Below are 22247 nucleotides of genomic sequence, written 5' to 3' on the forward strand. Positions count from 1 at the left end.
TTACCATACAGAAGATTAAAATTGATTTTAATTCTTCTCATTTCCAGTTTATTAAAATTAATGTAAGATCAAATTTTTATTATAGACTTTCAACAAAACATTTGATTCATTGTTTTGTCCTCAAGTTCAATTTTCCATGGTCTAGCTATAAATTTTTTAAAGATTTTGATTCCTCAGTCATTTTTAATTAATAAAATTTTATCGTGTCATTTTATCCCCTTTCAGTTTTGTGTTATCTCTGTTTATAAGCAATATTCTCTTTGAGTTAAAGGAATCAGCTATTTCTTAGCTAATACATGAGAAAATCTTGAATTGTCTGTTGTTCAGAACTGATCTATTACAGAGGTTCTCTAACTTTTCAGTCTCAGAACCCCTTCAGGCTTTTAAAAATTATTGAGGTCCTCAAAAATCTTTTGTTTATGTGGATTATAACTATCATATTTGCAGTATTATAAATTAAAACTGGTAACTTTTTAACTTTAAAAAAATAACAACCCATACACACATATTTTTATTAAAAATAACTCTACTTTCCACAATAGAGAAGAATGTCATTGTTTTGCATTTTGCAAATCTTTATGTGGCTTCATAGAAGACAACAGGCTTTTCATACCTTTTACATCTAAACTGTTGTAATATCACACATCATGCAGGCCTCTAGAAACTCCCCACTTAAAGAATAAGAGAAAATGTCTTTGCATTATTATGAAAATAGTTTTGTCTTGGTGTACCCTGAAATGGTCTTGGAGAGCCTCAGAGGTCAGTGAGACACTTTGAGAACTGCTTGTCTTTTACCATGTTTCCAAATTGGTGGTTCACATACCATTTTATTTGAGGTGTCAAAAAAGAGTTTATTATTTTCATAATTATTTATTTTAAATGTTTACTAGAAAAAATAGGAACCAATGAGACACTTGACATGAGATTATTTTAAGCACTCTAAATTTGTCCTAAGTTAAAGTTTTACGTTCATTTATACGTGTCCAAGTCAAATGTCCTACCAAAACGGTCTCTTTCATGTTTTCTGTATTTTCTACAAAGAGAGTGGATTACTTCCACAACGTGAAAATTCTTCTTTTTTTCAATCAGCCATGTGTTAGTGTGAAAAGACATAGAGATCAAGTTTTAAAAGATTGTGGGAATAGGCCGGGGGAGGTGGCTCACACCTGTAATCCTAGCACTCTGGGAAGCCGAGGCGGGTGGATTGCTCGAGGTCAGGAGTTCGAAACCAACCTGAGCGAGACACCCCCCCACCCCCGTCTCTACTATAAATACAAAGAAATTAATTGGCCAACTAATATATAGAGAAAAATTAGCCAGGCATGGTGGCACATGCCTGTAGTCCCAGCTACTCAGGAGGCTGAGGCAGCAGGATTGCTTGAGCCCAGGAGTTTGAGGTTGCTGTGAACTAAGCTGATGCCACGGCACTCACTCTAGCCTGGGCAAAAAAGCGAAATTCTGTCTCAAAATTAAAAAAAAGACTGTGAGAATAAAAGGAATTTATGTGTCCAGGAAGAAGTAGAAAAGAGCACTATAGACAGAGGTTAAGAACCTGCAGTTTGCGACCAGTCTGATCCGGGCAGGAATCTTAGCTTTAACATTTACTAGCTCTATGATCTCCGGCAAATTATTTACCGTTTGTGAACCTCAGTCTCCCTTTTATAAAATGCATGTAATATTAACTTGTAGGACTGACCATTAACAAAGACACTGCACGTAAAGCAAGTCCCGCAGAACCTGGCACACAGGAGCCCTCGATACGCAGCCATCCTTAGACAGACTTTAACATCACCTCCTCGTTCCCAGCGCTTCCCAAAGTGCCCAACACAGAGCTGACGCTCAAAGATAGGTTTTGGGGATGAGGGCAGATGCTGTGCCTCGGGAAGAAAAGGCACACCTGTCCTGAAGTTGGCGGCTGGGTCTGGAAGAGTACGTGGGAACTTAAGCTTAGGAAGTGTAGCTTCCAGGCCAGAAACGGTAAAAATCAAACGTCCGAACCCTGAGTCTGGTCAGAGGGGACAGTCGGGAGTGAGCACCAACGGCCCGGGCCTACTGCGCGCGCGTCAGCCTGAAGCCCGAAGGCGAACTCTGCACTGGGGCCCATCGATCGACCTGATCGGGGATCGTCCATTCTGTTCTGGCTGTGGAAGCTGCTTTCGTTCTCGCGAGGCTTCAAGCTAGGCTGCTGGGGCAGAGGCGGGCCCGCTGGAGACAGAGGAGGAGCGTGAGGCGACGGCACGCCGAGTTCCCAGAAGGCTGTGGGTGCCCCTCGTTTCCTCCGCGGCCTTCCGAGCGAGCGCGTGAACCGCTCCCTGCAGGCTAGCCATGGCGCTTCACGTTCCCAAGGCCCCGGGCTTTGCCCAGATGCTCAAGGACGGAGCGAAAGTAAGGGATGGAGGAAAGGGACGCGGTGGGAGAGTCGGCAAAGGGCTGCGGCGGCCGCAGCAAAGAAGGCGGGCCTACTAACGGGCTGGGCGTGCTCCCCTGGCACAGCGGTCGGGGGAAGATTCTGGAAACAGGGGTGTTTTCGGGAGGGCTCGGGCGTGGAGGTCTGCGGGCACTTCTATTCCTCCTCGACCCGGGGGAAGGCTGAGCGGGGGAAAGTGATGGTCGAGGGGTAAGGCCGCAGGATTCGTGCTCTACATTTTCTAACTGGGCAGACATAGAGCCACTCGTGAATTTTTCCTTCATTCGCAAAATGGGGCTGATTAGGCCCTCCACCCTAGGAGAGTATTGTGAAGGTGAGATTGAATAATGTAAGTGGAATTGCTTTGGTAACTGCAACGTGATTGATGCACACAGTTCGCGAGTCACAGAATGGGAAGGGACAAGAAGCGGGCGATCTGGAGAGGAGAGCGTAGGAACAGGTTCTTTCCTTCCAAGTGAGAAACAGGGCTTCCAGTTTAGTTCTCAGAAGCAGTGGGTTGTAGCCAAATGCATTCCAGTCTCAACTTAATCTTAGCAAGCTTGACCTAAAACGGACCCCTTTCTTCATCTTTAAATTGAGGTGATTGGACCAAAAGATGGTATCTTTGAGTTCTGTTTTAAACCTTTGTAAACCCACAGGATGAGTTATACCCTGGCCCAAATATTTTGTTTTATGGCCTGGTCTTGATGTAGTTTCAGGAGCATGGTTTAAAGAAAGAAATCTGACTGCATTATTGATAAATTTGTTTTGGGTAATTTTTTTGGCTCTTCAAATAGTGGTGTTCCTATATTTGTCCTCCATGTTTTATATGTTTAATTAAAGAAATAGATCATTTCGGTTGAACTTAAGATTGTATGGGAGGTAGAGGGAGCATTAACAGTAGGGAGCTAGGTTCCTGTTTGTAGAATGCATATGTAGCTACTGGGCACTTGAATTGTCATTAGTGCAATTGAGGGACCAAGTATTTTATTTAATTACTTTAACTAGCCACAAGTGGCTAATGGCTACTATATCAGGCAGCACAACTTTAGGAAAATGTTTACATGAGCAATAGGCTCATGAAACCTCTCTGAGGCCCCAAATAAAATCCCAACTCTCAAAAAAAGTGTAAACTTGAGAATTTCAGTATTGTGAGCAATTTAGTTTTTTAATATCTATCCATTGAAATTGTGTTGTAATTCAAGTTCATTCAATCATCTGTGTACTTTAGTCCCTGAACACTTGAGAGGCAAATACATTCCCATAAGTGGGAATTCCCAATGAACATAGAACTGCTGGCTTTACAAAGCTCAGGTTCTAACACAACAAGAAAAATATACCACATTTCTGCTTTTAGTTAGAAAATACTGATAAACTCTGGAAAGTTATTTTACCTAAAATACCTCATATCCTTTATCTGATCAGTCTTAGCATGCTTCCTTGTATGTTACATTTTAAAAAATGGTAGACCCTATGATTTGATGTGTAAATAGGTACCTGTAGTTCCTTAAAATGTCATGCTTTATTGGATTCTTTATTAATATCAAATGCTGTGTTTTACATACATAAATCTTGTTTGTTTCAGCAGTCTATGAGGTAGGTACTATTATTATTACCTCCATTTTACAGTAGAAGAAATGTTGGAAAATTGCCCAAGATCATGTATGTTAATTTGCCAGAAAGCTAAGAATTGTAACCAGTTCCTCTGTGCCAAATATCTAAGCTATTCTGCCTGTTTATTAGAAGCAAGATAAGCAAAGGCCTTGTATTTGAAAATTCTTATTTCACTGTCCTATCTAATGAGAAGTTTTTTTTAAACAGCATTTTTCAGGATTAGAAGAGGCTGTGTATAGAAACATACAAGCTTGCAAGGAGCTTGCCCAAACCACTCGTACAGCATATGGACCAAATGGTAATTTCTAAATTCATGTTTTAAAATATACAGTAATAGAATTTTGTGTACTAGCTCTTTCAAGTTTGTTCCAAGGATATTATGTTTACAGTATGGATTTGAAAGTTAGTTTCATAGTTCATTGACACCAATACAGCATTTTTAATCAGCAACTAGGATCTCTTTAGAAGAATAGGAATCAAGATGTTATTTTATCCTATTGAGAAGATAGAAAAAATAATAGCACTTTCACTATTTCGATAGTACCTAATGTTCATTGTGACAAACACTGAATAGTTCTTTAATAAAAAGTGACATTATAGTTTAAGGGAGAAAATTCTCTTCCCCTTCTTGCCTTCTACCATCAATTGAAATTGATAGATTTATGGAATGAGCATAAAACTAAATACACTGTTAAGTAGATCATTGTAGTCTCTTTACGTTAACATATAATTCATGTTTATTGAGCACTTGTATGCCAAGAAGTATTGCAAACAGAAGATAGAAGTTAGCAAAAATGTGAGATTTGGCATCCTCTCTAGTACTTGGAGGAAATTAGAAAAGAAATAATATGGGTGTGTGGTCAGGAACAGTCCATGGGACTGTGAGATAAACTTAATGAATAGATAGTATGTGTTGAGTTCTTACAAAGCTATTTTAAGAAATACAAATTCATATTTTTTTCACTAGATTTTCCTGAGTATTTGGGAAAGGATTTGATTAATGATTTCTTTTTCTTTTTTAACTATTTGAGGAATGAACAAAATGGTTATCAACCACCTGGAGAAGTTGTTTGTGACAAATGATGCAGCAACTATTTTAAGAGAGCTAGAAGTAAGTTATTTCTTTAAAAGGAGCCATATGTTTTGGTGACATCAAAATTAAGTGTATTTTAACATAATAGAAATCTTATTTTAGATTGGATAGTGGACATTTTTTTCCCAACTTAAACATTTATTATACAGATTTTTCTAATTATATAAAGAGTCCTCTTTAGGTTTAACATTTTAGCTACTAAAAAAAGTTATTGCTTTATAGAGGGATTGGTTGTTATAAAAGTATATTTGCTAATAACCATATCAAATTGAATACAATATTTTTGTTTTATAGAGGGGCACCAAAGTAAATTATTCCATAATGCAGAAACATCTGCATAACACTGCATAAAACAGTGGTTTTTAAAAACAACAAACTGTTTGGTTTTATGAAAATAAAAAGTCAGTTAATGGGATTTTTACCTTGTTTAGCTATAGTTTTGTTGTTATAAAATCTATAGAATAGATACCACCAGCAGGGTCATGGGGAAGTTCTGGCATCTGAACACGCATGGAGAGCCATTCCTTATCTAGCGGCCTTGTAATTAAAGAATGATAGTTCAACCTTGGAATTTTCGTGCAGGTTGGCCCTTAAAAGAACTGGAACTTAATTTTGTATTTTAAATGAAACTGTAGATAAATTAACATTTCTCTAACTTCCCAAATAACAATATATTCTTAAAGAAGATACTCAACAAACTTAAAATTTTAACTCCACAAAGTATTTGTGAAGGGACTTGTCATTGTGAATGTTAATGTTATTGTACACTCTCATATTCTCAGGAGTTATTAAAGTATAATGGGGATATTGTAAATATAATAAAGTCACAGTGCTGACATTTTATAATTTTCCCACTGCTGTCACTTGTTACTTGTTGGCTTATTTCTGTAAAAGTATCTAAAATTAAATCCTAAGAATAAAATCCACATAAAATTTTCTATGTACTTTAAGAAAAACGTTACACTCCCCCCTTTTTTAAACCCTTATAAGAATATACAAGTAGATGTTGTGACTCATGACCAAGTTAAGTGATGTCTATTTTAGTTCTCCTGAAGCCTTTTTAAAGAAATGTCTAGGTTTAGTGGTTGTAATTATTTTGTTTTTTAATTTAGTGAACATATAATGACGTGCTGAACCTTATCTATGGAGCTGTATGTGCTAGGTGACTAAGCATCAATAAGAAGGTGCACTTTGAGGTTTTATTTATAGTGATGCATTTATATTGATAGGACTATAGGGACTTGGATTTTTTCTTATGAGAACACTAAGTAGTGTATAGCAGTGGGATCAGATGAGAGTTATGTTCAAAGCAATTGCTCTCAGGTAAATGACAGTAAAATGACAGTTACCAGAGACTGGGAAAAGGCGGTGAGGAGGCGGGGGATAAAGTGGGGATGGTTAATGAGTGTAAAAATATAGGTAGATAATTAGCTAGAAGGAACAATATTTGATAGCACAACAAAATGACTGTAATCAACAATAAGGTAGAGTATACTTTAAAATAACTAAGAGTGGAATTGGAAGGTTCTTAACACAAATGGTAAGTGCTTGAGGTGATGGATACCCCAATTACCCTGATTTGATTAATTCATACTATATGCCTGTATCAAAACATCACATGTATCCTATAAAGATATACAACTATTATATACCCATAATAATTAGAAATAAAAATTTTTAAATGGGATTTATGTAGCCCATGGGGAAATTGGAGTCTATTAATTTAGTAAGTAGAAATTAGTGATTTTATGCTGCTTTAAGGATCTGATGTTTATCTTGGTATTACCTCTTTTACCAGGTACAGCATCCTGCTGCAAAAATGATTGTGATGGCCTCTCACATGCAAGAGCAAGAGGTTGGAGATGGCACAAACTTTGTTCTGGTGTTTGCTGGAGCTCTTCTAGAATTAGCCGAAGAGCTTCTGAGAATTGGCCTGTCAGTTTCAGAGGTGAGTGAGTGTTTGTTTTATAATGTACTTTATTTTTGCCTGTATATATAACTATTGCTTAAAACTTAAACTAAAATCATTATTTTAATAGTAGCTAACATATGTTGAGCAGTGTACTCTGTATCACACATTATAGTACATATTTTTCACATGCAGTGTTATTTTATTCTCACAAAGACCCTGTTAGGCCTAAAATGAGACTAACATTAAGAAAATATTACCCAAGATCTCATAGCTAGTAAGTTAGGTAGAGTTAGGATTCAAATTTGGGCTGTCATCAAAGCCTACACTCATACTAGTAGACTCTGCTATATGTGCAATTATAAAAGTACAGTTTATTCTTTGTCATTTTATATTGAAAATATCCATATGCATTGGGTTACCAAAATGACTACTGTAAGCCATGTTGGAATTAGAGAAATATTTTTTTTGTTTGTATTTTAGGTCATAGAAGGTTATGAAATAGCCTGCAGAAAAGCCCATGAAATTCTTCCTAATTTGGTATGTTGTTCTGCAAAAAACCTTCGAGATGTTGATGAAGTATCATCTCTACTTCAGACCTCCATAATGAGTAAACAATATGGTAACGAAACATTTCTGGCCAGGCTTATTGCTCAGGCATGCGGTAAGTAAATACTAGCAAATAAAAAGGTCCAAAATAAAAATGTCTTTAAGGTGACTAGATGTTTTCTCTGTTATCCCAAGATGTCTTTTGATATGTCTCATTTTCTCAACAGTATCTATTTTTCCTGATTCCGGCCATTTCAATGTTGATAACATCAGAGTTTGTAAAATTCTGGTAAGTTTAGAAAAATACATTAACTGCATTAGCTATCTAAGTCAGTTAGTCTTGCAAAAAAATTGTGTTAATCTAAACCTAAGTTTTATCTCATAATTTGGACACTTAAGATTTCTTTTGAGGCATCATTTTATAACATTTTAATATTACTAAGTTGTTACTACTACCTATTTAAATTTAAAAGGGTATTGACATATTATCTCCTTGTAAAGTCATCATTTTTTATGACATCTTGTGAGTTGAGAATAGTGTATAAATTACATTTTTGTATTCTTCGTATATGCTGAATTATAATAAGCTTAGTGTGCAATTTGGAGTAGAATGGAGATTGTTCTATTCTGTAATAATAAGATTTATATTTTAATATTAGTATTGAAATATTCAAGTATATTTTTGGTAAATGATGTGCTCAATATATTAAAACCTATAATTGGACTGGTTTTGGTTTGTCTCCCTTCATTACTGTCCATCTTCTCCATTAAATTGTAAGCTTGTGAGAGCACAATCTTTGCTGCTTTGTTCTCTCTTCTATGTCCAGTACTGATAGGTATGCCTGGTACATCAGCACTGAGTACTTGGTGAATGAGTGAATGAATGGCTAAAAGCAGTTCTGTTCCTTTGGTTGTTCCCTGTAAACTGAAGGACCTCTTCTCCATAACAGTGGCTTATTCTCACAATGATTCTTACCTTAAGCAGAGTACTGTGCTTTATGCCTTCCACCTCACCCCTTATCCCAGTAGTCACTGCCTCTCAGTTTATTACTTTACCTTAGAAAAGGATATTTTTGGTACATGCAGAATCAACTTGGCTTTATGTTATTTTCACGAGGTCACTGATGGTTTGTGTATTTCCTTCCTTAGGGCTCTGGTATCCATTCGTCTTCAGTATTGCATGGGATGGTGTTTAAGAAGGAAACCGAAGGTGATGTAACCTCTGTCAAAGATGCAAAAATAGCAGTGTACTCTTGCCCTTTTGATGGCACGATAACAGAAACTAAGGTGTGTAGACTTCAGAACTTAAAAGCAAAAATTTAGGTTGCTCTTTCAGATTAGTGTTTGAGGTCGAGTTTGCTCTTACTTATATTTATACCAGATTTATATTATTTGAATATGTAATTCAACTATCAATTTTTTTGTGTGTGTGTGACAGAGTCTCACTTTGTTGCCCAGGCTAGAGTGAGTGTGTGGCATCAGCCTAGCTCACAGCAACCTCAGACTCCTGGGCTCAAGCAATCCTACTGCCTCAGCCTCCCGAGTAGCTGGGACTACAGGCATGCACCACCATGCCCGGCTAATTTTTTTTTCTATATGTATTAGTTGGCCAATTAATTTCTTTCTATTTATAGTAGAGACGGGGTCTTGCTCAGGCTGGTTTCGAACTCCTGACCTTGAGCAATCTGCCTGCCTCGGCCTCCCAGAGAACTATCAAATATTAAACTTGAAATACTAGATGGTGGTGATATTTATTTATATTCTAACACAAAGCCCTTGACAGCTTACATAATCAGCAAATGAGAAAGTACTTTGTGTGCTCTTCACAACATTTTTTTTTAAACGACATTCTGTACCATACTGAAATAAGATATGCTAATGTGATTTGGAAATGACACATATGTTTTTTAAAAGTACACATTAAAAAGTTTAAAGTTTATGTTTATAGTCAGTAGTGGCTGACATCTCTAGAATTCTTGAAATCCAAGTTGTTGATGGTTTTAAGTTTCACAGGATTAGGGGTTACTGGTAATTTAGTCCACATTTTAGAAAAAGGTTGAGAACCATGACATCATTTTGGTGACCTTAGTTGACCTTTGTCAAAAGACAAATACCAGGACATCTGCCTGATAAATTTAAATATTTCTCCAACTTTTCTACCAAAGTGCCTGTTAAAAGCAAATGAACATGTTTTGGGAGAGGTGTCTAGGAGAATGTTGAGTGTCTATTTCATACAGATTTTGTATTCTGCTTCATAATATTTGCATATTTGTCCCCATATTTTTTGTCAGACCTTTAAATTATTTCTTTAGTAAACTATTATCCTATCCTTTGACTTTGAAGAAGTGAAATGGTTTTAAAGGATGCACTTGTTTTGCCAGGGAACGGTATTGATAAAGACTGCTGAAGAATTGATGAATTTTAGTAAGGGAGAAGAAAATCTCATGGATGCACAAGTCAAAGCTATTGCTGATACTGGTGCAAATGTTGTAGTAACAGGTGGCAAAGTGGCAGACATGGCTCTTCATTATGCAAACAAATACAATGTCATGTTGGTGAGGTAAGAGAGAGCTGCATTCTTTTTTTTTTTTTTTTTTTTTTTACCTTTTGACCTGCATTCTATTAACCAATATTATAAATGGTTTTTTGGTAGTAAAACACTAATATTCAATAGACTATGAAGACTGTTAATAAAAGGAAAGTATAAGAATTAGATCAAATAGCAAAAGGACTTGGTGTAGGGGAACAAGAAACACCTGAGGAAACTTCAGGCTGAGCGCTAAAGGATCACTGAACAGCTGTTACTTGAGGAAGAGGGAAAAGGAAAAGCATTCCAGGCAAAAGAAACAGCTTATTCAAGAGACTAGATGCAAGCCTAGTGCAGTGCATGTCAACTAGAGTGTGGAGTCAGGAAGGTGCCTCTTAATCCATCAGCATATATATGGGGCACAGTAGACAACTTAACTATCCATTTCTGCCTACCACCATTGTTGGTAGCACTCAATGATAGATACGGAGTGAATCACTGTACTCTTACAGAACATTGATTGCATAAAGTAAACCAAAAGTTTTTTATATACTATTGAGTTCTGTAAGGGTTTCTCTGGTGTTAAGAACTATAAACCCCTGGCATACTAAAGTGACATCAAGTCTAGAATAGTACCATACAATGCAGACTGAAGGTGCGGCATCATTGGCTAGCTGGGCTTGCTTATAGTGTCAGGAATCAGATTCCTGGCCTCAATGGTTAGTGTAAGCCAGATGTGTTCTGAGTTTAAATCAGAGTCAGAAGAATGTGAGCTGGGGGCTGGTATAATTTCTTGTTTAATCTCTTTATATGCTATCTGATAAAAACTTCTATAATGGCCTTTGGTTTTTTTGTTGTTTTTTTTTTTTAAGGCTAAACTCAAAGTGGGATCTCAGACGACTGTGCAAAACAGTTGGTGCTACAGCTCTTCCTAGATTGGTATGTATTTTGGAAAACATTAAAAGATAGTTGATAGAATCCGTAGAAACGTGTAAGGGGGAAAAAAGATAGTTGAAACTGTTTGAATTTTTATTACAACAGTCACTTTCTTACAGACTCCCCCAGTTCTTGAAGAAATGGGACATTGTGATAGTGTTTACCTCTCAGAAGTTGGAGATACTCAGGTGGTGGTTTTTAAGCATGGTATGTAGTAATGGTAAAAAAAAAAAATTTAATGTAAATGGAGGTGTTCATTTTATTTAATCACCAAATTCACTTAATTTATTGACAGAAAAGGAAGATGGTGCCATTTCCACCATAGTACTTCGAGGCTCTACAGACAATCTGATGGATGATATAGAAAGGGCAGTAGATGACGGTGTTAATACTTTCAAAGTTCTCACGAGGGTCAGTACTAGCAATAATCTTTAGTAATTTGTAAGGTTTTAAAAATACATTTAGCAGACTCCTGAACATTATCAGAACTACAAAATTAGTGGTTGTTTAAAGCAAAGCACCTATTTTTTACTTAAGACTTAAACATCCATTGCTATTACATAAGATAGTTTCCTAAAATGATAAGGGATCATTTATGGTTGTGTCTGATTTTAGTGTACCTTAATTGCTAAATCACTGTTCTTAGAGCTGTTCCCATTCTTCACTTTGGTCCTTCCCTTTTCATATGTCAGACACTGTATAGTAAGAAAATTTCCCCTGGCCATTCATTTTTACCAAATTTATAATTCAGTTTTGAGTAATAATTGATTAAGAACTCCAGTCTGGTGAAGTACTGGAACCTGGAAAGACTAGAAAACTGCAAACTGCTTTTTAGTGACCTTTTTTTGGTCTACTTACAGGATAAACGTCTTGTGCCTGGAGGTGGAGCAACAGAAATTGAATTAGCCAAACAGATAACATCATATGGAGAGGTAAAGCTTTTTCTGTATAAATTGACTTTTTTCCCATTGGTTGAATAAAATGCAGTAATAAACGCATTTTTGTTTTAGACATGTCCTGGACTGGAACAGTATGCTATTAAGAAGTTTGCTGAGGCATTTGAAGTTATTCCCCGGGCACTGGCAGAAAATTCTGGAGTTAAGGCCAATGAAGTAATCTCTAAACTTTATGCTGTACATCAAGAAGGAAATAAAAACGTTGGATTAGATATTGAGGTATTTGAAAAAACACTGAACTTAAATTGCTTTATTATGTGAACACACTACCCAAAAATAGAAGCAGTAAGTTTAAAAGGAAAATCAATGAGATAGTGTTCTGATTTGTGAGCAAATGTGTTTCTTAACAGTTTTTATAGTTTGTCTGATAGAGGAAAATTTAGTTTTCCTTTTGTTTTGATATCCTTTTTTATAGTGTGCAGTTAGCCCTGCAAGTTCCACATAACACAGATTCAACCAACTGTAGATGAGAAAAAATTTTAAAAATTAAAAATACACATTGTAAAAATATAGTGTAACAACTACTTACATTGTATTAGGTATTATAATCTAGAGATGACTTAAAGTATATGAAAGGATGTACATAGGTTATTTCTAAATACTACCATTTTATATGAGGGACTTGAGCATCCACTGAATATGGTATCCAAAGGGACCCTGGACCAATCCTGCTTAAGTACCAAGGGACTCTGTAGGATAGTACTTGTGCTTGGTTACTCTTCTTATACTGTTTCAGGAGCCATGCAGGGTTTTTCAGTTACTGGGTTATAAACATTTTGACATAAAAGAATTTAAAATGAAAGGATGAAAATTTTGTTCGACAGGCTGAAGTCCCTGCTGTAAAGGACATGTTGGAAGCTGGTATTCTTGATACTTATCTGGGAAAATATTGGGCTATCAAACTTGCTACTAATGCTGCAGTTACTGTACTTAGAGTGGATCAGGTAAGCAAACAGTAGAATTTTGATCCTTAAAAATGCTAGTTTTCATGGTTCAATAGCATATTTTCACAGAACTAGAACATAGCAATAATTCCAATTATATTCAAAGGATTATTTCTTTACTTTTGCATCTTTAGAGATGTTACTGTGTTCTCCCGAAATTTTATTTTTTCTTCTATTATAGTTTTAAATTGTATTAAATGTGTTTATTACAGTTAATGTGGCTGGGCATGGTGGCTCCTGCCTGTAATCCTAACATTTTGGGAGGCCCAGGTGGGAGTATCACTTGAGCCCAGGAGTTAGAAACCATCCTGGGCAATATAATGAGAAAACCCCTCTCTATCCAAAAAATAATAATAATAATTAATTATAGGTAATTTAAAAGAAATCTTTTCAGTGAAAGAAACCTTTGCTGTTTTAACCACTTCGGTACCAGCATCGACTATAGTCGATAGCCACGGATGAACGCGCATGTCAACTTTAGCCGACAGCCATTATATGACTTTTCTAATTTTTCATTTATCAAAGTAAAATTGTGAACATTTAAAAATAACGTAATGAAAACATATATGTATATGTTACCTATTCTGATTTACATTACACGTAAAGCTGCCTGTTAAGTAAAACAAGTTTCCAGTGCTTTAAAGCTTTCCTCATCACACAAGAGCAAAATGGATTTGTCATAAATGCACAGCACAGATTATCATGCAGACTATGAGTGCCGGCTGTGGGCACGGTTTCGCAGCCAGTGAGCGCCGTACTGAAGTGGTTAATATTAGAATGGGTAGGATAAATCTGATTTAGATTCATGGGTTTCAAAATGTTTTAGCCTTAGAACTCCTTTGTACAAATAATTTAGAAAAGTGTGTTTAATGTGGAATATGGAAGGACCGTGAAGCCTTGAAGCAGACATTACAGACTACCAACTTTAAGGAAAATGGAAGTCTCCAGTAGTCTGTGGAGATAAGAGGACCTGAGTATTTAAAATTTTTGTATGACATGTAGCTTGAGATACTAAAGGATCTTAAAAGTATTTCAAATCATAATATTTCTTTTTTTATTTTATTGAGGAATTGTGAGTATATTCTGGGTATAGATGTAAATCACAATTTATAATTATTTTTCAAAAAGGTATTTAGTAAATTTAATTAAATCCATTTCCCCACAAAATTAGTACTTAATAGAAAATTATAACTACTGTGGCACTGTATAAATCCATTAAGTGACAGTCATGCCAAATTAAAGTTGGGAGAAGTAAGTCATAGGTGGAAATCAGTGAAAAGACAATTAGACTTATTTCTAAGCACAGTTAAGACCAGTTGGTGGTAATTGTAGCAAAACAAATTTTTCCTCTGTATAAGGAAGGACTTTTTCATAGTAAGTAGAGATGACCAAAAATGGAACTGTATATCCAGTTTCATCTCTCATCAGAAATAAAGCAGAAACTGTTCTAGAAGTTAGGATGTGGCTAAGAATAAAAGGAAAAACCAAAAATAGAAGGAGATGGAGGAAGCCAAGTAGCAATCTGATGCGTAAGGTGAACAAATTCTGATAGTGGAAATTCCTTAACTTAGGAGGCTTTTGAAAGCCAGTTATCCAAGCAAGATAATTTTTACAACCTTGGTCACAAAGGCACTTCTGAATTTTGTTGGTTGGCCCCTGGTCTTCTGTCTCTATACATAGAGGATGTTTCTGAAGAACTCATTCAACTACATTTACCAGTTTGTGTTAGCCTAATGAACTCACAACTGTTTTTTTTTTTTTTTTTTTTTTTGAGACAGAGTCTCACTTGTTGCCCAGGCTAGAGTGAGTGCCGTGGCATCAGCCTAGCTCACAGCAACCTCAAACTCCTGGGCTCAAGCAATCCTACTGCCTCAGCCTCCCGAGTAGCTGGGACTACAGGCACGCGCCACCATGCCCGGCTAATTTTTTGTATATTTATTAGTTGGCCAATTAATTTCTTTCTATTTTTATAGTAGAGACAGGGTCTCGCTCAGGCTGGTTTTGAACTCCTGACCTTGAGCAATCCGCCCGCCTCGGCCTCCCAGAGTGCTAGGATTACAAGCGTGAGCCACCACGCCCGGCCCTCTCACAACTGTTTTAAAAGCCAATTGTACCTAATTTTGTACAGTATATATTCTGGAAAGAGAATTGGAAATCAAGCTTTTAAGTTTTGGATAGTATAGTAGAGACTGTTTGCTAGTTCTCAAAGCATGGTCCCCAAATAAATAGCATCATCACCTAAGAACTTTTTAGAAATACAAATTCTCTAACCTGGCCCCAGAACCACTGAAACAAACTCTGAAGGAGACCTAGCAGTCTGTTTTAATAAACCCTGCAGGTGGTTATGGTACCTGCTACAGTTTGGGAATTACTGTTCTAGGTACTTTCTTTTTTTTAATCAAGGTGCACTTAAGGTGGTCTAAAATTATACTTAATGCCTTTAATTCAGTCCTAGCACTCTGGGAGGCCAAGGCAGGCGGATTGCTCAAGGTCAGGAGTTCGAAACTAGCCTGAGCAAGAGCGAGACACCGTATCTACCATAAATAGAAAGAAATTAATTGGCCAACTAATATATATAGAAAAAATCAGCCGAGCATGGTGGTGCATGCCTGTAGTCCCAGCTACTCGGGAGGCTGAGGCAGGAGGATCACTTGAGCCCAGGAGTTTGAGGTTGCTGTGAGCTAGGCTGACACCATGGCACTCACTCTAGCCTGGGCAATAAAGCAAGACTCTGTCTCAAAAAAAAAAAAAAAAAATGCCTTTAATTCAGTCTGAACATATCCTCAGTCGGTAAAATGTTCTAAGAATTTCAGGTTCGGATTTTTTTTTTTTTTTTTTTGAGACAGAGTCTCACTCTGTTGCTCGGGCTAGAGTACCATGGCATCAGCCTAGTTCACAGCAACCTTAAAGTCCTGGTCTCAAGCGATCCTCCTGCCTCAGCCTCCCGAGTAGCTGGGACTACAGGCATGCGCCACCATGCTCGGCTGATTTTTTCTATATATATTAGTTGGCCAGTTAATTTCTTTCTATTTATAGTAGAGACAGGGTATCGTTCTTGCTCAGGCTGGTTTCAAACTCCTGACCTTGAGCAATCCGCCCACCTTGGCCTCCCAGAGTGCTAGGATTATAGGCTTGGGCCACCGCACCATGCCCAGGTTCAGATTTCTTAAGATGTTTCTGAAAAGGAATGTGAGCTGGGCGCATGGTGGCTCATAGCTGTCATACCAGCACTCTGGAAAGCCAAGATGGGAGAGTCACTTGAGACCAGGAGTTTAAGACCAGTCTGGGCAACATAGTGAGACCCTGTCTCTACAAAAAAATTAGCCTGGTGTGGTGGGGCAAGCCTGTAGTCCTAGCTAGTTTGGGGAAGTTGGGGTGGAGGAATGGTTTGAGCCCAGGAATTCAAGGCTGCCATGAGCTATGATCATGCCACTGAACTCCAGCCTGGCCACCAATAGTGTGTCTCTTAAAAACAAAAAAGTAGTTGAGAAGAGGGAGGTGGAATCTATCAGGTGGCAACAAAGATGTTTTATAATTTATGTTGCTTGAAACACAAGCCAAACTCCCTGATTTTATACAGAAAGTTCTCTAATCATATAACTTTGGCAGTGAATACTATATTCCTATTTTTGAGATTCAGAACATATGAGAGGCTCAGACTTCTACTTAGATTAAAGTCAACTGATTTAGTTAACAACCACTTTTTAACATAAATTCTTTTTGAGTGTTAGATGGTTATACTTGGAAAATGCTGGGTTAACACATTTTAGGTAAACTAAAGATAGGCTTGTGTCTTTAAGTTACCAGGGAACCTAAGTGCTTGTTAGAAAGGGTGTTGCTTTCTTGCTCCGTGAATAGTTTTTACAGGTTCTAGAAAATATCAGTGTTGAACTTTGTATTTGTGTATCAATTAGATTATAATGGCAAAACTGGCAGGTGGACCTAAAACTCCTAAGCCACAAGGAAACTGGGATGATAAAGATGGTTGGCAAGATGAACCTCATATATAAATAGCAAATCAGGTGCCAAACTGACTGATGCATACCAGTGATGCATGCAAATATATTCACATTCCGCTTATTGGGTTATTGAAGTGCATGTCTTGGAATGTCGTTTACTAATCTGTGTGGATTTTATTGCTATTACTATCCACAAAAGCAAGAAACTTGTCAGACTGCTGCAAGTTTACAATTTAATTCCTGACAAGGAAGCTAGCAAACTTTGTGCTGTGATGTTTTATATGTGGCATAAAATAGGTTGTTTAATCTTAAATAAGGCTAATAGAAAAACATTCTTTTCTTCATCCTAAAGGTTGAGTTTGTAAGCATACTTTTGTGTGGTTTTGTTCTGTTATGCAGATCATCATGGCCAAGCCAGCTGGTGGGCCCAAGCCTCCAAGTGGGAAGAAAGACTGGGATGATGACCAAAAAGATTGAATGGTTTAATTTTTACTGTAGGTGAAGGCTATATTTGTAGTAGTACTAGGAATTGCCTGATGTTTTCTTATTCTCCTTAAATTAAGAAGTGTTTTGTGTTTTTATCCTCAGCTGGATGTTATAATAAACATGTTACTATCAAAGTTTCATTGTCTTATGACCATTGTTACTGGATCTAAATGACCTGTTTGTCTCAACCCTGTTAATCACATTAGCTGTGGGATTTAAGGCAAGTCACTTACGTAGAGGTCTGCTCATTTACATTTGATTCTGTGGTTTATGTAAATAACTGGAATGCAGCCATTGCTCAAAGTTACATATTTTCTGCAGGTTGCTTTCTAACAAGGGGATGGCACAGTTGAGTAGTTCTGACAGAGATCTAATGAGCCCACAAAGACTAAAATATCTGCTAACTGGCCTTTATAGGAAAGGTCCGCTGACACCTGAGTTAGATTTCCAGAGTGTTTTTTCACAGGTCTGGAAATCCTGACTCAGGTGACTTGTTTCAATAGCCGTTAGTGATTTGTTGAATGGAAAACATACTCTAGCATACAAAAGAGATACTTATGATACAATTGAAATGTACAAGTCAGTTTTCATAAAGCAGATTCTGTTTCCCTAAGATCAATATGGAGTGTTGAAAAAATATTTATAAAAGAATTATACTGATTTTATAGAACATAGTACTATATGTTATATTAATATAAGGTTCTTGAATAATTGTTTTTGAAATTGTATATTTTTGGTATTCTTTAAAAGGAGTTTTGGAACCAGTATGGCTGGGTCTTCAATAAACTAAACAGGTACCCTAACCGTAATACATCTCTTATTACCGCCATGTTAAGTTAGAAGGATTCATTGTGAAAGAGAACCTTTTAAGAAGTTCAGGCAGGCGTTGTGTCCTTAAGCTTTGTTAGGTTGCATATAACTCAAACACTGGGACATTAAGGGGGACTTGATACCTAGTCTCAAGAATGAGATTGGCTTGTGTCTACCTTGGGTCAGCTGACCACTGGCACAGCAAGTGCAGAGTGAGGTCTGTACCCCATCTTATGCACAGTATGGACTACAGATACATGTGTTTCCCCCAATAACATCTGTGTTTATAAAATTATGCCAAATAATCTATGCTTATAAAATTAACACTTGTAATGAAGCTTTCATTAGCCAGTCTGAAACAGTTTTAAAATGATACCTGGTAGGGAAATTAACAGAACTTAAAATCTTCTAAGGAATAAAACAAGTTTTTGGGGTAAGTCAGTTTATTGATGTGTTGCGACCTACCATCCAAACATTTAAGCACAAAAGACTTAATTCAGTTTTCCTTTCCAGAAATTGGAAGCAGGAATAATACCCATGGTGACAGTACAAAACCATTGTAAATTTTTAGGTATTTTTTCCCTTTGATATTTAAATAAACATGATTTCTTCTGGCATGTATTTAATGGTAAGTGAACATGATTTACAGTTAGTCTTTACTTTTTTATTGTTGTTATTACAGCCATTATAAAAGCCATAAATGTGTTTCCAGAGAAAGCACTTTTTGATACTGTTACAGTATTCTCTCGTAAAATAGGAGGTACGCTTGTGAGTTGAGTACTTTAGTTGTAGGCACAGCTTGCACATGTGTATCGCTGATGTGAAACCACTGCCCTTTGGTTGATTCCATTTCAAAATCTGTCAAGAAGAAATATAAAATTATAAATGGAAAGATCAAGTTCATTATATTTCGGTCTTACCATAATCTGAATGCCTGAATTCTCCAAAACATCTTACCTTGTGGAATATCACCATGAAGAACAAGATTAGAGAGGTGATTATTTGCAGTTCTTGCCTTGGCATAGGCAGTGTAATGTCCTGACCTCATGGTGCCACTGTGTTCAACAACTCCATATAAGGAATACAGTACCCTTGTATTTTCTTCCACAACATTCTTTAAAAATGAATGGAATTCAAAAGTTAGTTCTAACCTATTTATAGATCTCATTGGCAAGACAAGTTTATACTATTTACACAAAAGGTCTTTAACCTTTACTTTGAGAATGCAGAAATCATTCATGAGTCTGAACTTGACTATTCTCTCTACCTCTTCTCAACCTACTGAGATACTTCTGTTTTTATAAGAATATTACTACTGCTGTTTCCTCACTGGAAAAACCATAAACAATAGGTCACTTGATGTAATCACAGTTATCTGGCACAAAAACTAAATAACTGAATTCAACTTGCCAGTTCGTTTAGGAACCTTAGGATAAGTCCAAAATTCCACAATATTGTAACAACTCCAGCTATTATCCTGGTCCCTGCCTAAAACGTAAGCACTCAACAGGAAGAGAATAGCATTTAGGTTGTGCCAAAATTAAATACTCACTAGGGAGTCAATGAGACACTCAACCTCTCTGAAAATGCCCCACCCAGAGTGGATGCTGCTTATTTTTTTAAGATCTCATATGCCATAGGGCTGACAACAGGTACAGGCATTTTCTGAGCAAGGGGCCACTCTAAGACAGCTATTTATGTTCTCTTATAAAAAGTCCTCCTGAGTGGACACTACTGACTTTCAGTAGTACTATCCCTACCCTCATCTCTGCAATCTGTACCTCTGAAGAAGTGTACAGATTGCACTTCTCCACCCTATCCTGTCAGCTTCCTTGAGATTCCAACTGTCCATCTATGATCCTCACAGGATTTTCACTGCCATTCCATTTTAGCCAACCACAACCAACACTGGACTCTTGGCCTGGCATCACTCAAAACTTTGCTTTCAGAAATCTTACTATTTTCTAGTCTTGGTCCACAGGTCTTCCATTCTTCTAACTCTTCAGTTTTACCTATTCTGTATTCCTTAACCTAACAGGATTCTCCAATCCTCATTTTCTTCTAGCCTATGAAGCCTCCTGGCATCATTCCCATATGCAGACCTAGACCTTGACTATTCAAAATGTGGCCCATGGACAGCCAGCATTGGCATCACCTGAGAATTTATTTAAAATGCAGAATTTTAGACCTCTACTCTGGACCCACAGAATCAGAGTTTGTAGGTCTGATTCCCAGCTGATTCAAATGCACATTAACCACATGTATCACTTACCAATAATCTCAATACCCAGCACCAACTTTGCCGCTACATCCGATTCATCACAAAACCCCACCCTGAATCCTACAAGTGTACCTTCCTCAGCCCCAAAACCAGACAGCTGCTATTGTTAGAAAACAAAATTATATGATCTAACTTGTCAGGGTCCTCAATGTGACTATATTCTTGTAAGTTGTCCTCAGTTTTAGCTGCCTCTTCCAAGATGCCCTTCACAGAAACTGGCCCAAACTTTTACCACTCTCTTATTGCCTCTCTCCTTATCCTCTAACTCTTCACTACCAGTGACCTCACCCCCCACTTCAGGAAAACTGAGACACAACCTACCCAGTTACAAGTTACCCATTATCAAGAAGATGAGGTATCCACTATACCCCCTTTGGTTCAAAGATCATACTCCAATTTCATGTCCTCAGCCCAGCCCTGCCAGCCTCCCAGGACTTTGCTCAATCAATTCTCTTTTCCGTATCTTCAACTGATAGATTTTCCTCTTGGCCTACAAACCTTCTTAAGTCTCCCACCCTTTAAAAAAAAAAACTTCACTATCTACCATTTTCCTTTTCAACAAAGCCTCTAACTTACATACTTTATTTCCGCAACCCACTTAAGTTCCCAACACTGTTCTTGAAAAATTTTACTATGACCTCTTTATTGTCTAATCCATAAATAGTTTCCAGTCCTTTTCTCTGATATTCTGATTCTGAGGCCACTTAGTCTCCTATCCTTGAAACTTGAACAATGACATTTTAGGTAAAAGATGGATTCCTGGTGACCTTGTACACAAAACTAAGCTAACCTAAGGTATTTCTATTTACCAGCCAAAGTGGCCTGGCCTTACGGTGTTAATATAAAAATAATTACAATTGACAGCTCATCGGCTCTGAAATTATATCATTCTTAGAGAATTTTAAATTGGGAGGGAAGAAGGGAGAATCCCATCATTTCAAATTTTACATAAAAAGTAATACTTTATTAATATGCTTATATTGAAATATTTGAGATTAGAATATTAGAATATAGCACAGCTTTGACTCTCCAAATTCTGCTTCAACATGGAGATTTTTTGAGATCCTTTGTGATGTCCTTACTTTCTTCCACCCAGATACCTGCCAGGATCCTGTCCTTGGCCACCTTTTCTCATTCCCTCTCCAGGATCTATACACAAGGGATTCCATATCTTCTCATAGTTTTAACCACCATATACATACTGTTTGCCAAATCTTTATCTCTAATCCTAATCTCTCTGCCCTAGGCCTCAGACATGTGTATTTAAATGCTTTCTAGACTAAGAACATGAGTATCTCAACACTCAGTATATCTAAAACTGAACTCACTATCCTTTCTCTACCTTCCAACCTGCTCTTCTCCCTGTATTTCCTACCTCAGTTTTGGTACTCCACTCTGCCTAGTTTCTTCACTCAAGCCAGACCTCAGGAATCATCCTCAACTCCTTTCTGTGCTACCCTTAGTATCCACTTAAAGGCCTCTGCCTCACCTTCTAGTGCCAATCAATCATAAATCCAGTTAATTTTACCTCCTGAAATCTTCCTTCAATCTCCTGCTCTCCTGCCCCGCTTTAAGTCTTCATCATCTACAAGCTGAATTAATGTGATAGCCTCCTAACTTGTTTCCCTGCCTCTAGTCTTTCCCTCCTAAAATCCAGCCTCCATACCTAAGCAAGTAACCTATGTCATATATAGATCTCATCATGTTACCCCATTGCTTTAAACTCTTCAGTGGCTCCCTACTGCATACTTAATAAAGTCCCCATTCCTCACCGTG

At 37.2% G+C, this 22247-nt stretch overlaps 2 protein-coding genes across 8 annotated transcripts in view; one reads left to right on the forward strand and one right to left on the reverse strand.

Moving 5' to 3' along the window:
* The first annotated feature begins 2192 nt into the window (after nt 1–2192).
* CCT8 (chaperonin containing TCP1 subunit 8) lies at nt 2193–17514 on the forward strand. 2 transcript variants are annotated; one of them, XM_012764476.2, is made up of 16 exons: nt 2193–2385; nt 4229–4319; nt 5053–5132; nt 6913–7062; nt 7507–7687; nt 7800–7861; nt 8722–8859; nt 9954–10132; nt 10972–11038; nt 11155–11242; nt 11331–11446; nt 11896–11967; nt 12046–12210; nt 12816–12935; nt 16850–16957; nt 17294–17514. In XM_012764476.2, exons 1-15 carry the CDS (start codon nt 2326–2328, stop codon nt 16943–16945), a joined length of 1665 nt encoding a protein of 554 aa, XP_012619930.1. In that variant the 5' UTR covers nt 2193–2325; the 3' UTR covers nt 16946–16957; nt 17294–17514. The 2 variants fall into 2 exon arrangements, with proteins under 2 accessions (XP_012619930.1, XP_012619931.1); XM_012764477.2 differs by lacking the exon at nt 16850–16957 and having other exon boundaries at nt 2195–2385.
* A 1101-nt stretch (nt 17515–18615) lies between these two features.
* USP16 (ubiquitin specific peptidase 16) overlaps nt 18616–22247 on the reverse strand; it is a 30272-nt gene continuing 26640 nt past the window's right edge. For 3 of the 6 annotated variants that reach the window (XM_012764473.2, XM_012764471.2, XM_012764472.2), the window contains 2 exons: nt 19148–19304; nt 18616–19048 (listed from right to left, as the gene is read on the reverse strand). In XM_012764473.2, coding sequence (XP_012619927.2) covers nt 18924–19048; nt 19148–19304 — 282 coding nt within the window. In that variant the 3' untranslated portion in view covers nt 18616–18923. The remainder of the gene's footprint in view (nt 19049–19147; nt 19305–22247) is intronic. The other 3 variants (XM_076000593.1, XM_012764475.2, XM_012764474.2) reach the window with 1 other exon arrangement.

Source organism: Microcebus murinus, chromosome 1, assembly GCF_040939455.1.
Source record: "Microcebus murinus isolate Inina chromosome 1, M.murinus_Inina_mat1.0, whole genome shotgun sequence".
Taxonomy (NCBI): domain Eukaryota; kingdom Metazoa; phylum Chordata; class Mammalia; order Primates; family Cheirogaleidae; genus Microcebus; species Microcebus murinus.

What these genes read in the sequence shown, in the direction of transcription:
- CCT8 (XM_012764476.2), top strand. Translation starts at nt 2,326, where the DNA reads ATGGCGCTTCACGTTCCCAAGGCCCCGGGCTTTGCCCAGATGCTCAAG. An exon ending in TACAATGTCATGTTGGTGAG is followed by an intron (nt 10,133 to 10,971) that starts GTAAGAGAGAGC and finishes TTTTTTTTTAAG; the next exon opens with GCTAAACTCAAAGTGGGATC. An exon ending in ACGTTGGATTAGATATTGAG is followed by an intron (nt 12,211 to 12,815) that starts GTATTTGAAAAA and finishes TTTGTTCGACAG; the next exon opens with GCTGAAGTCCCTGCTGTAAA.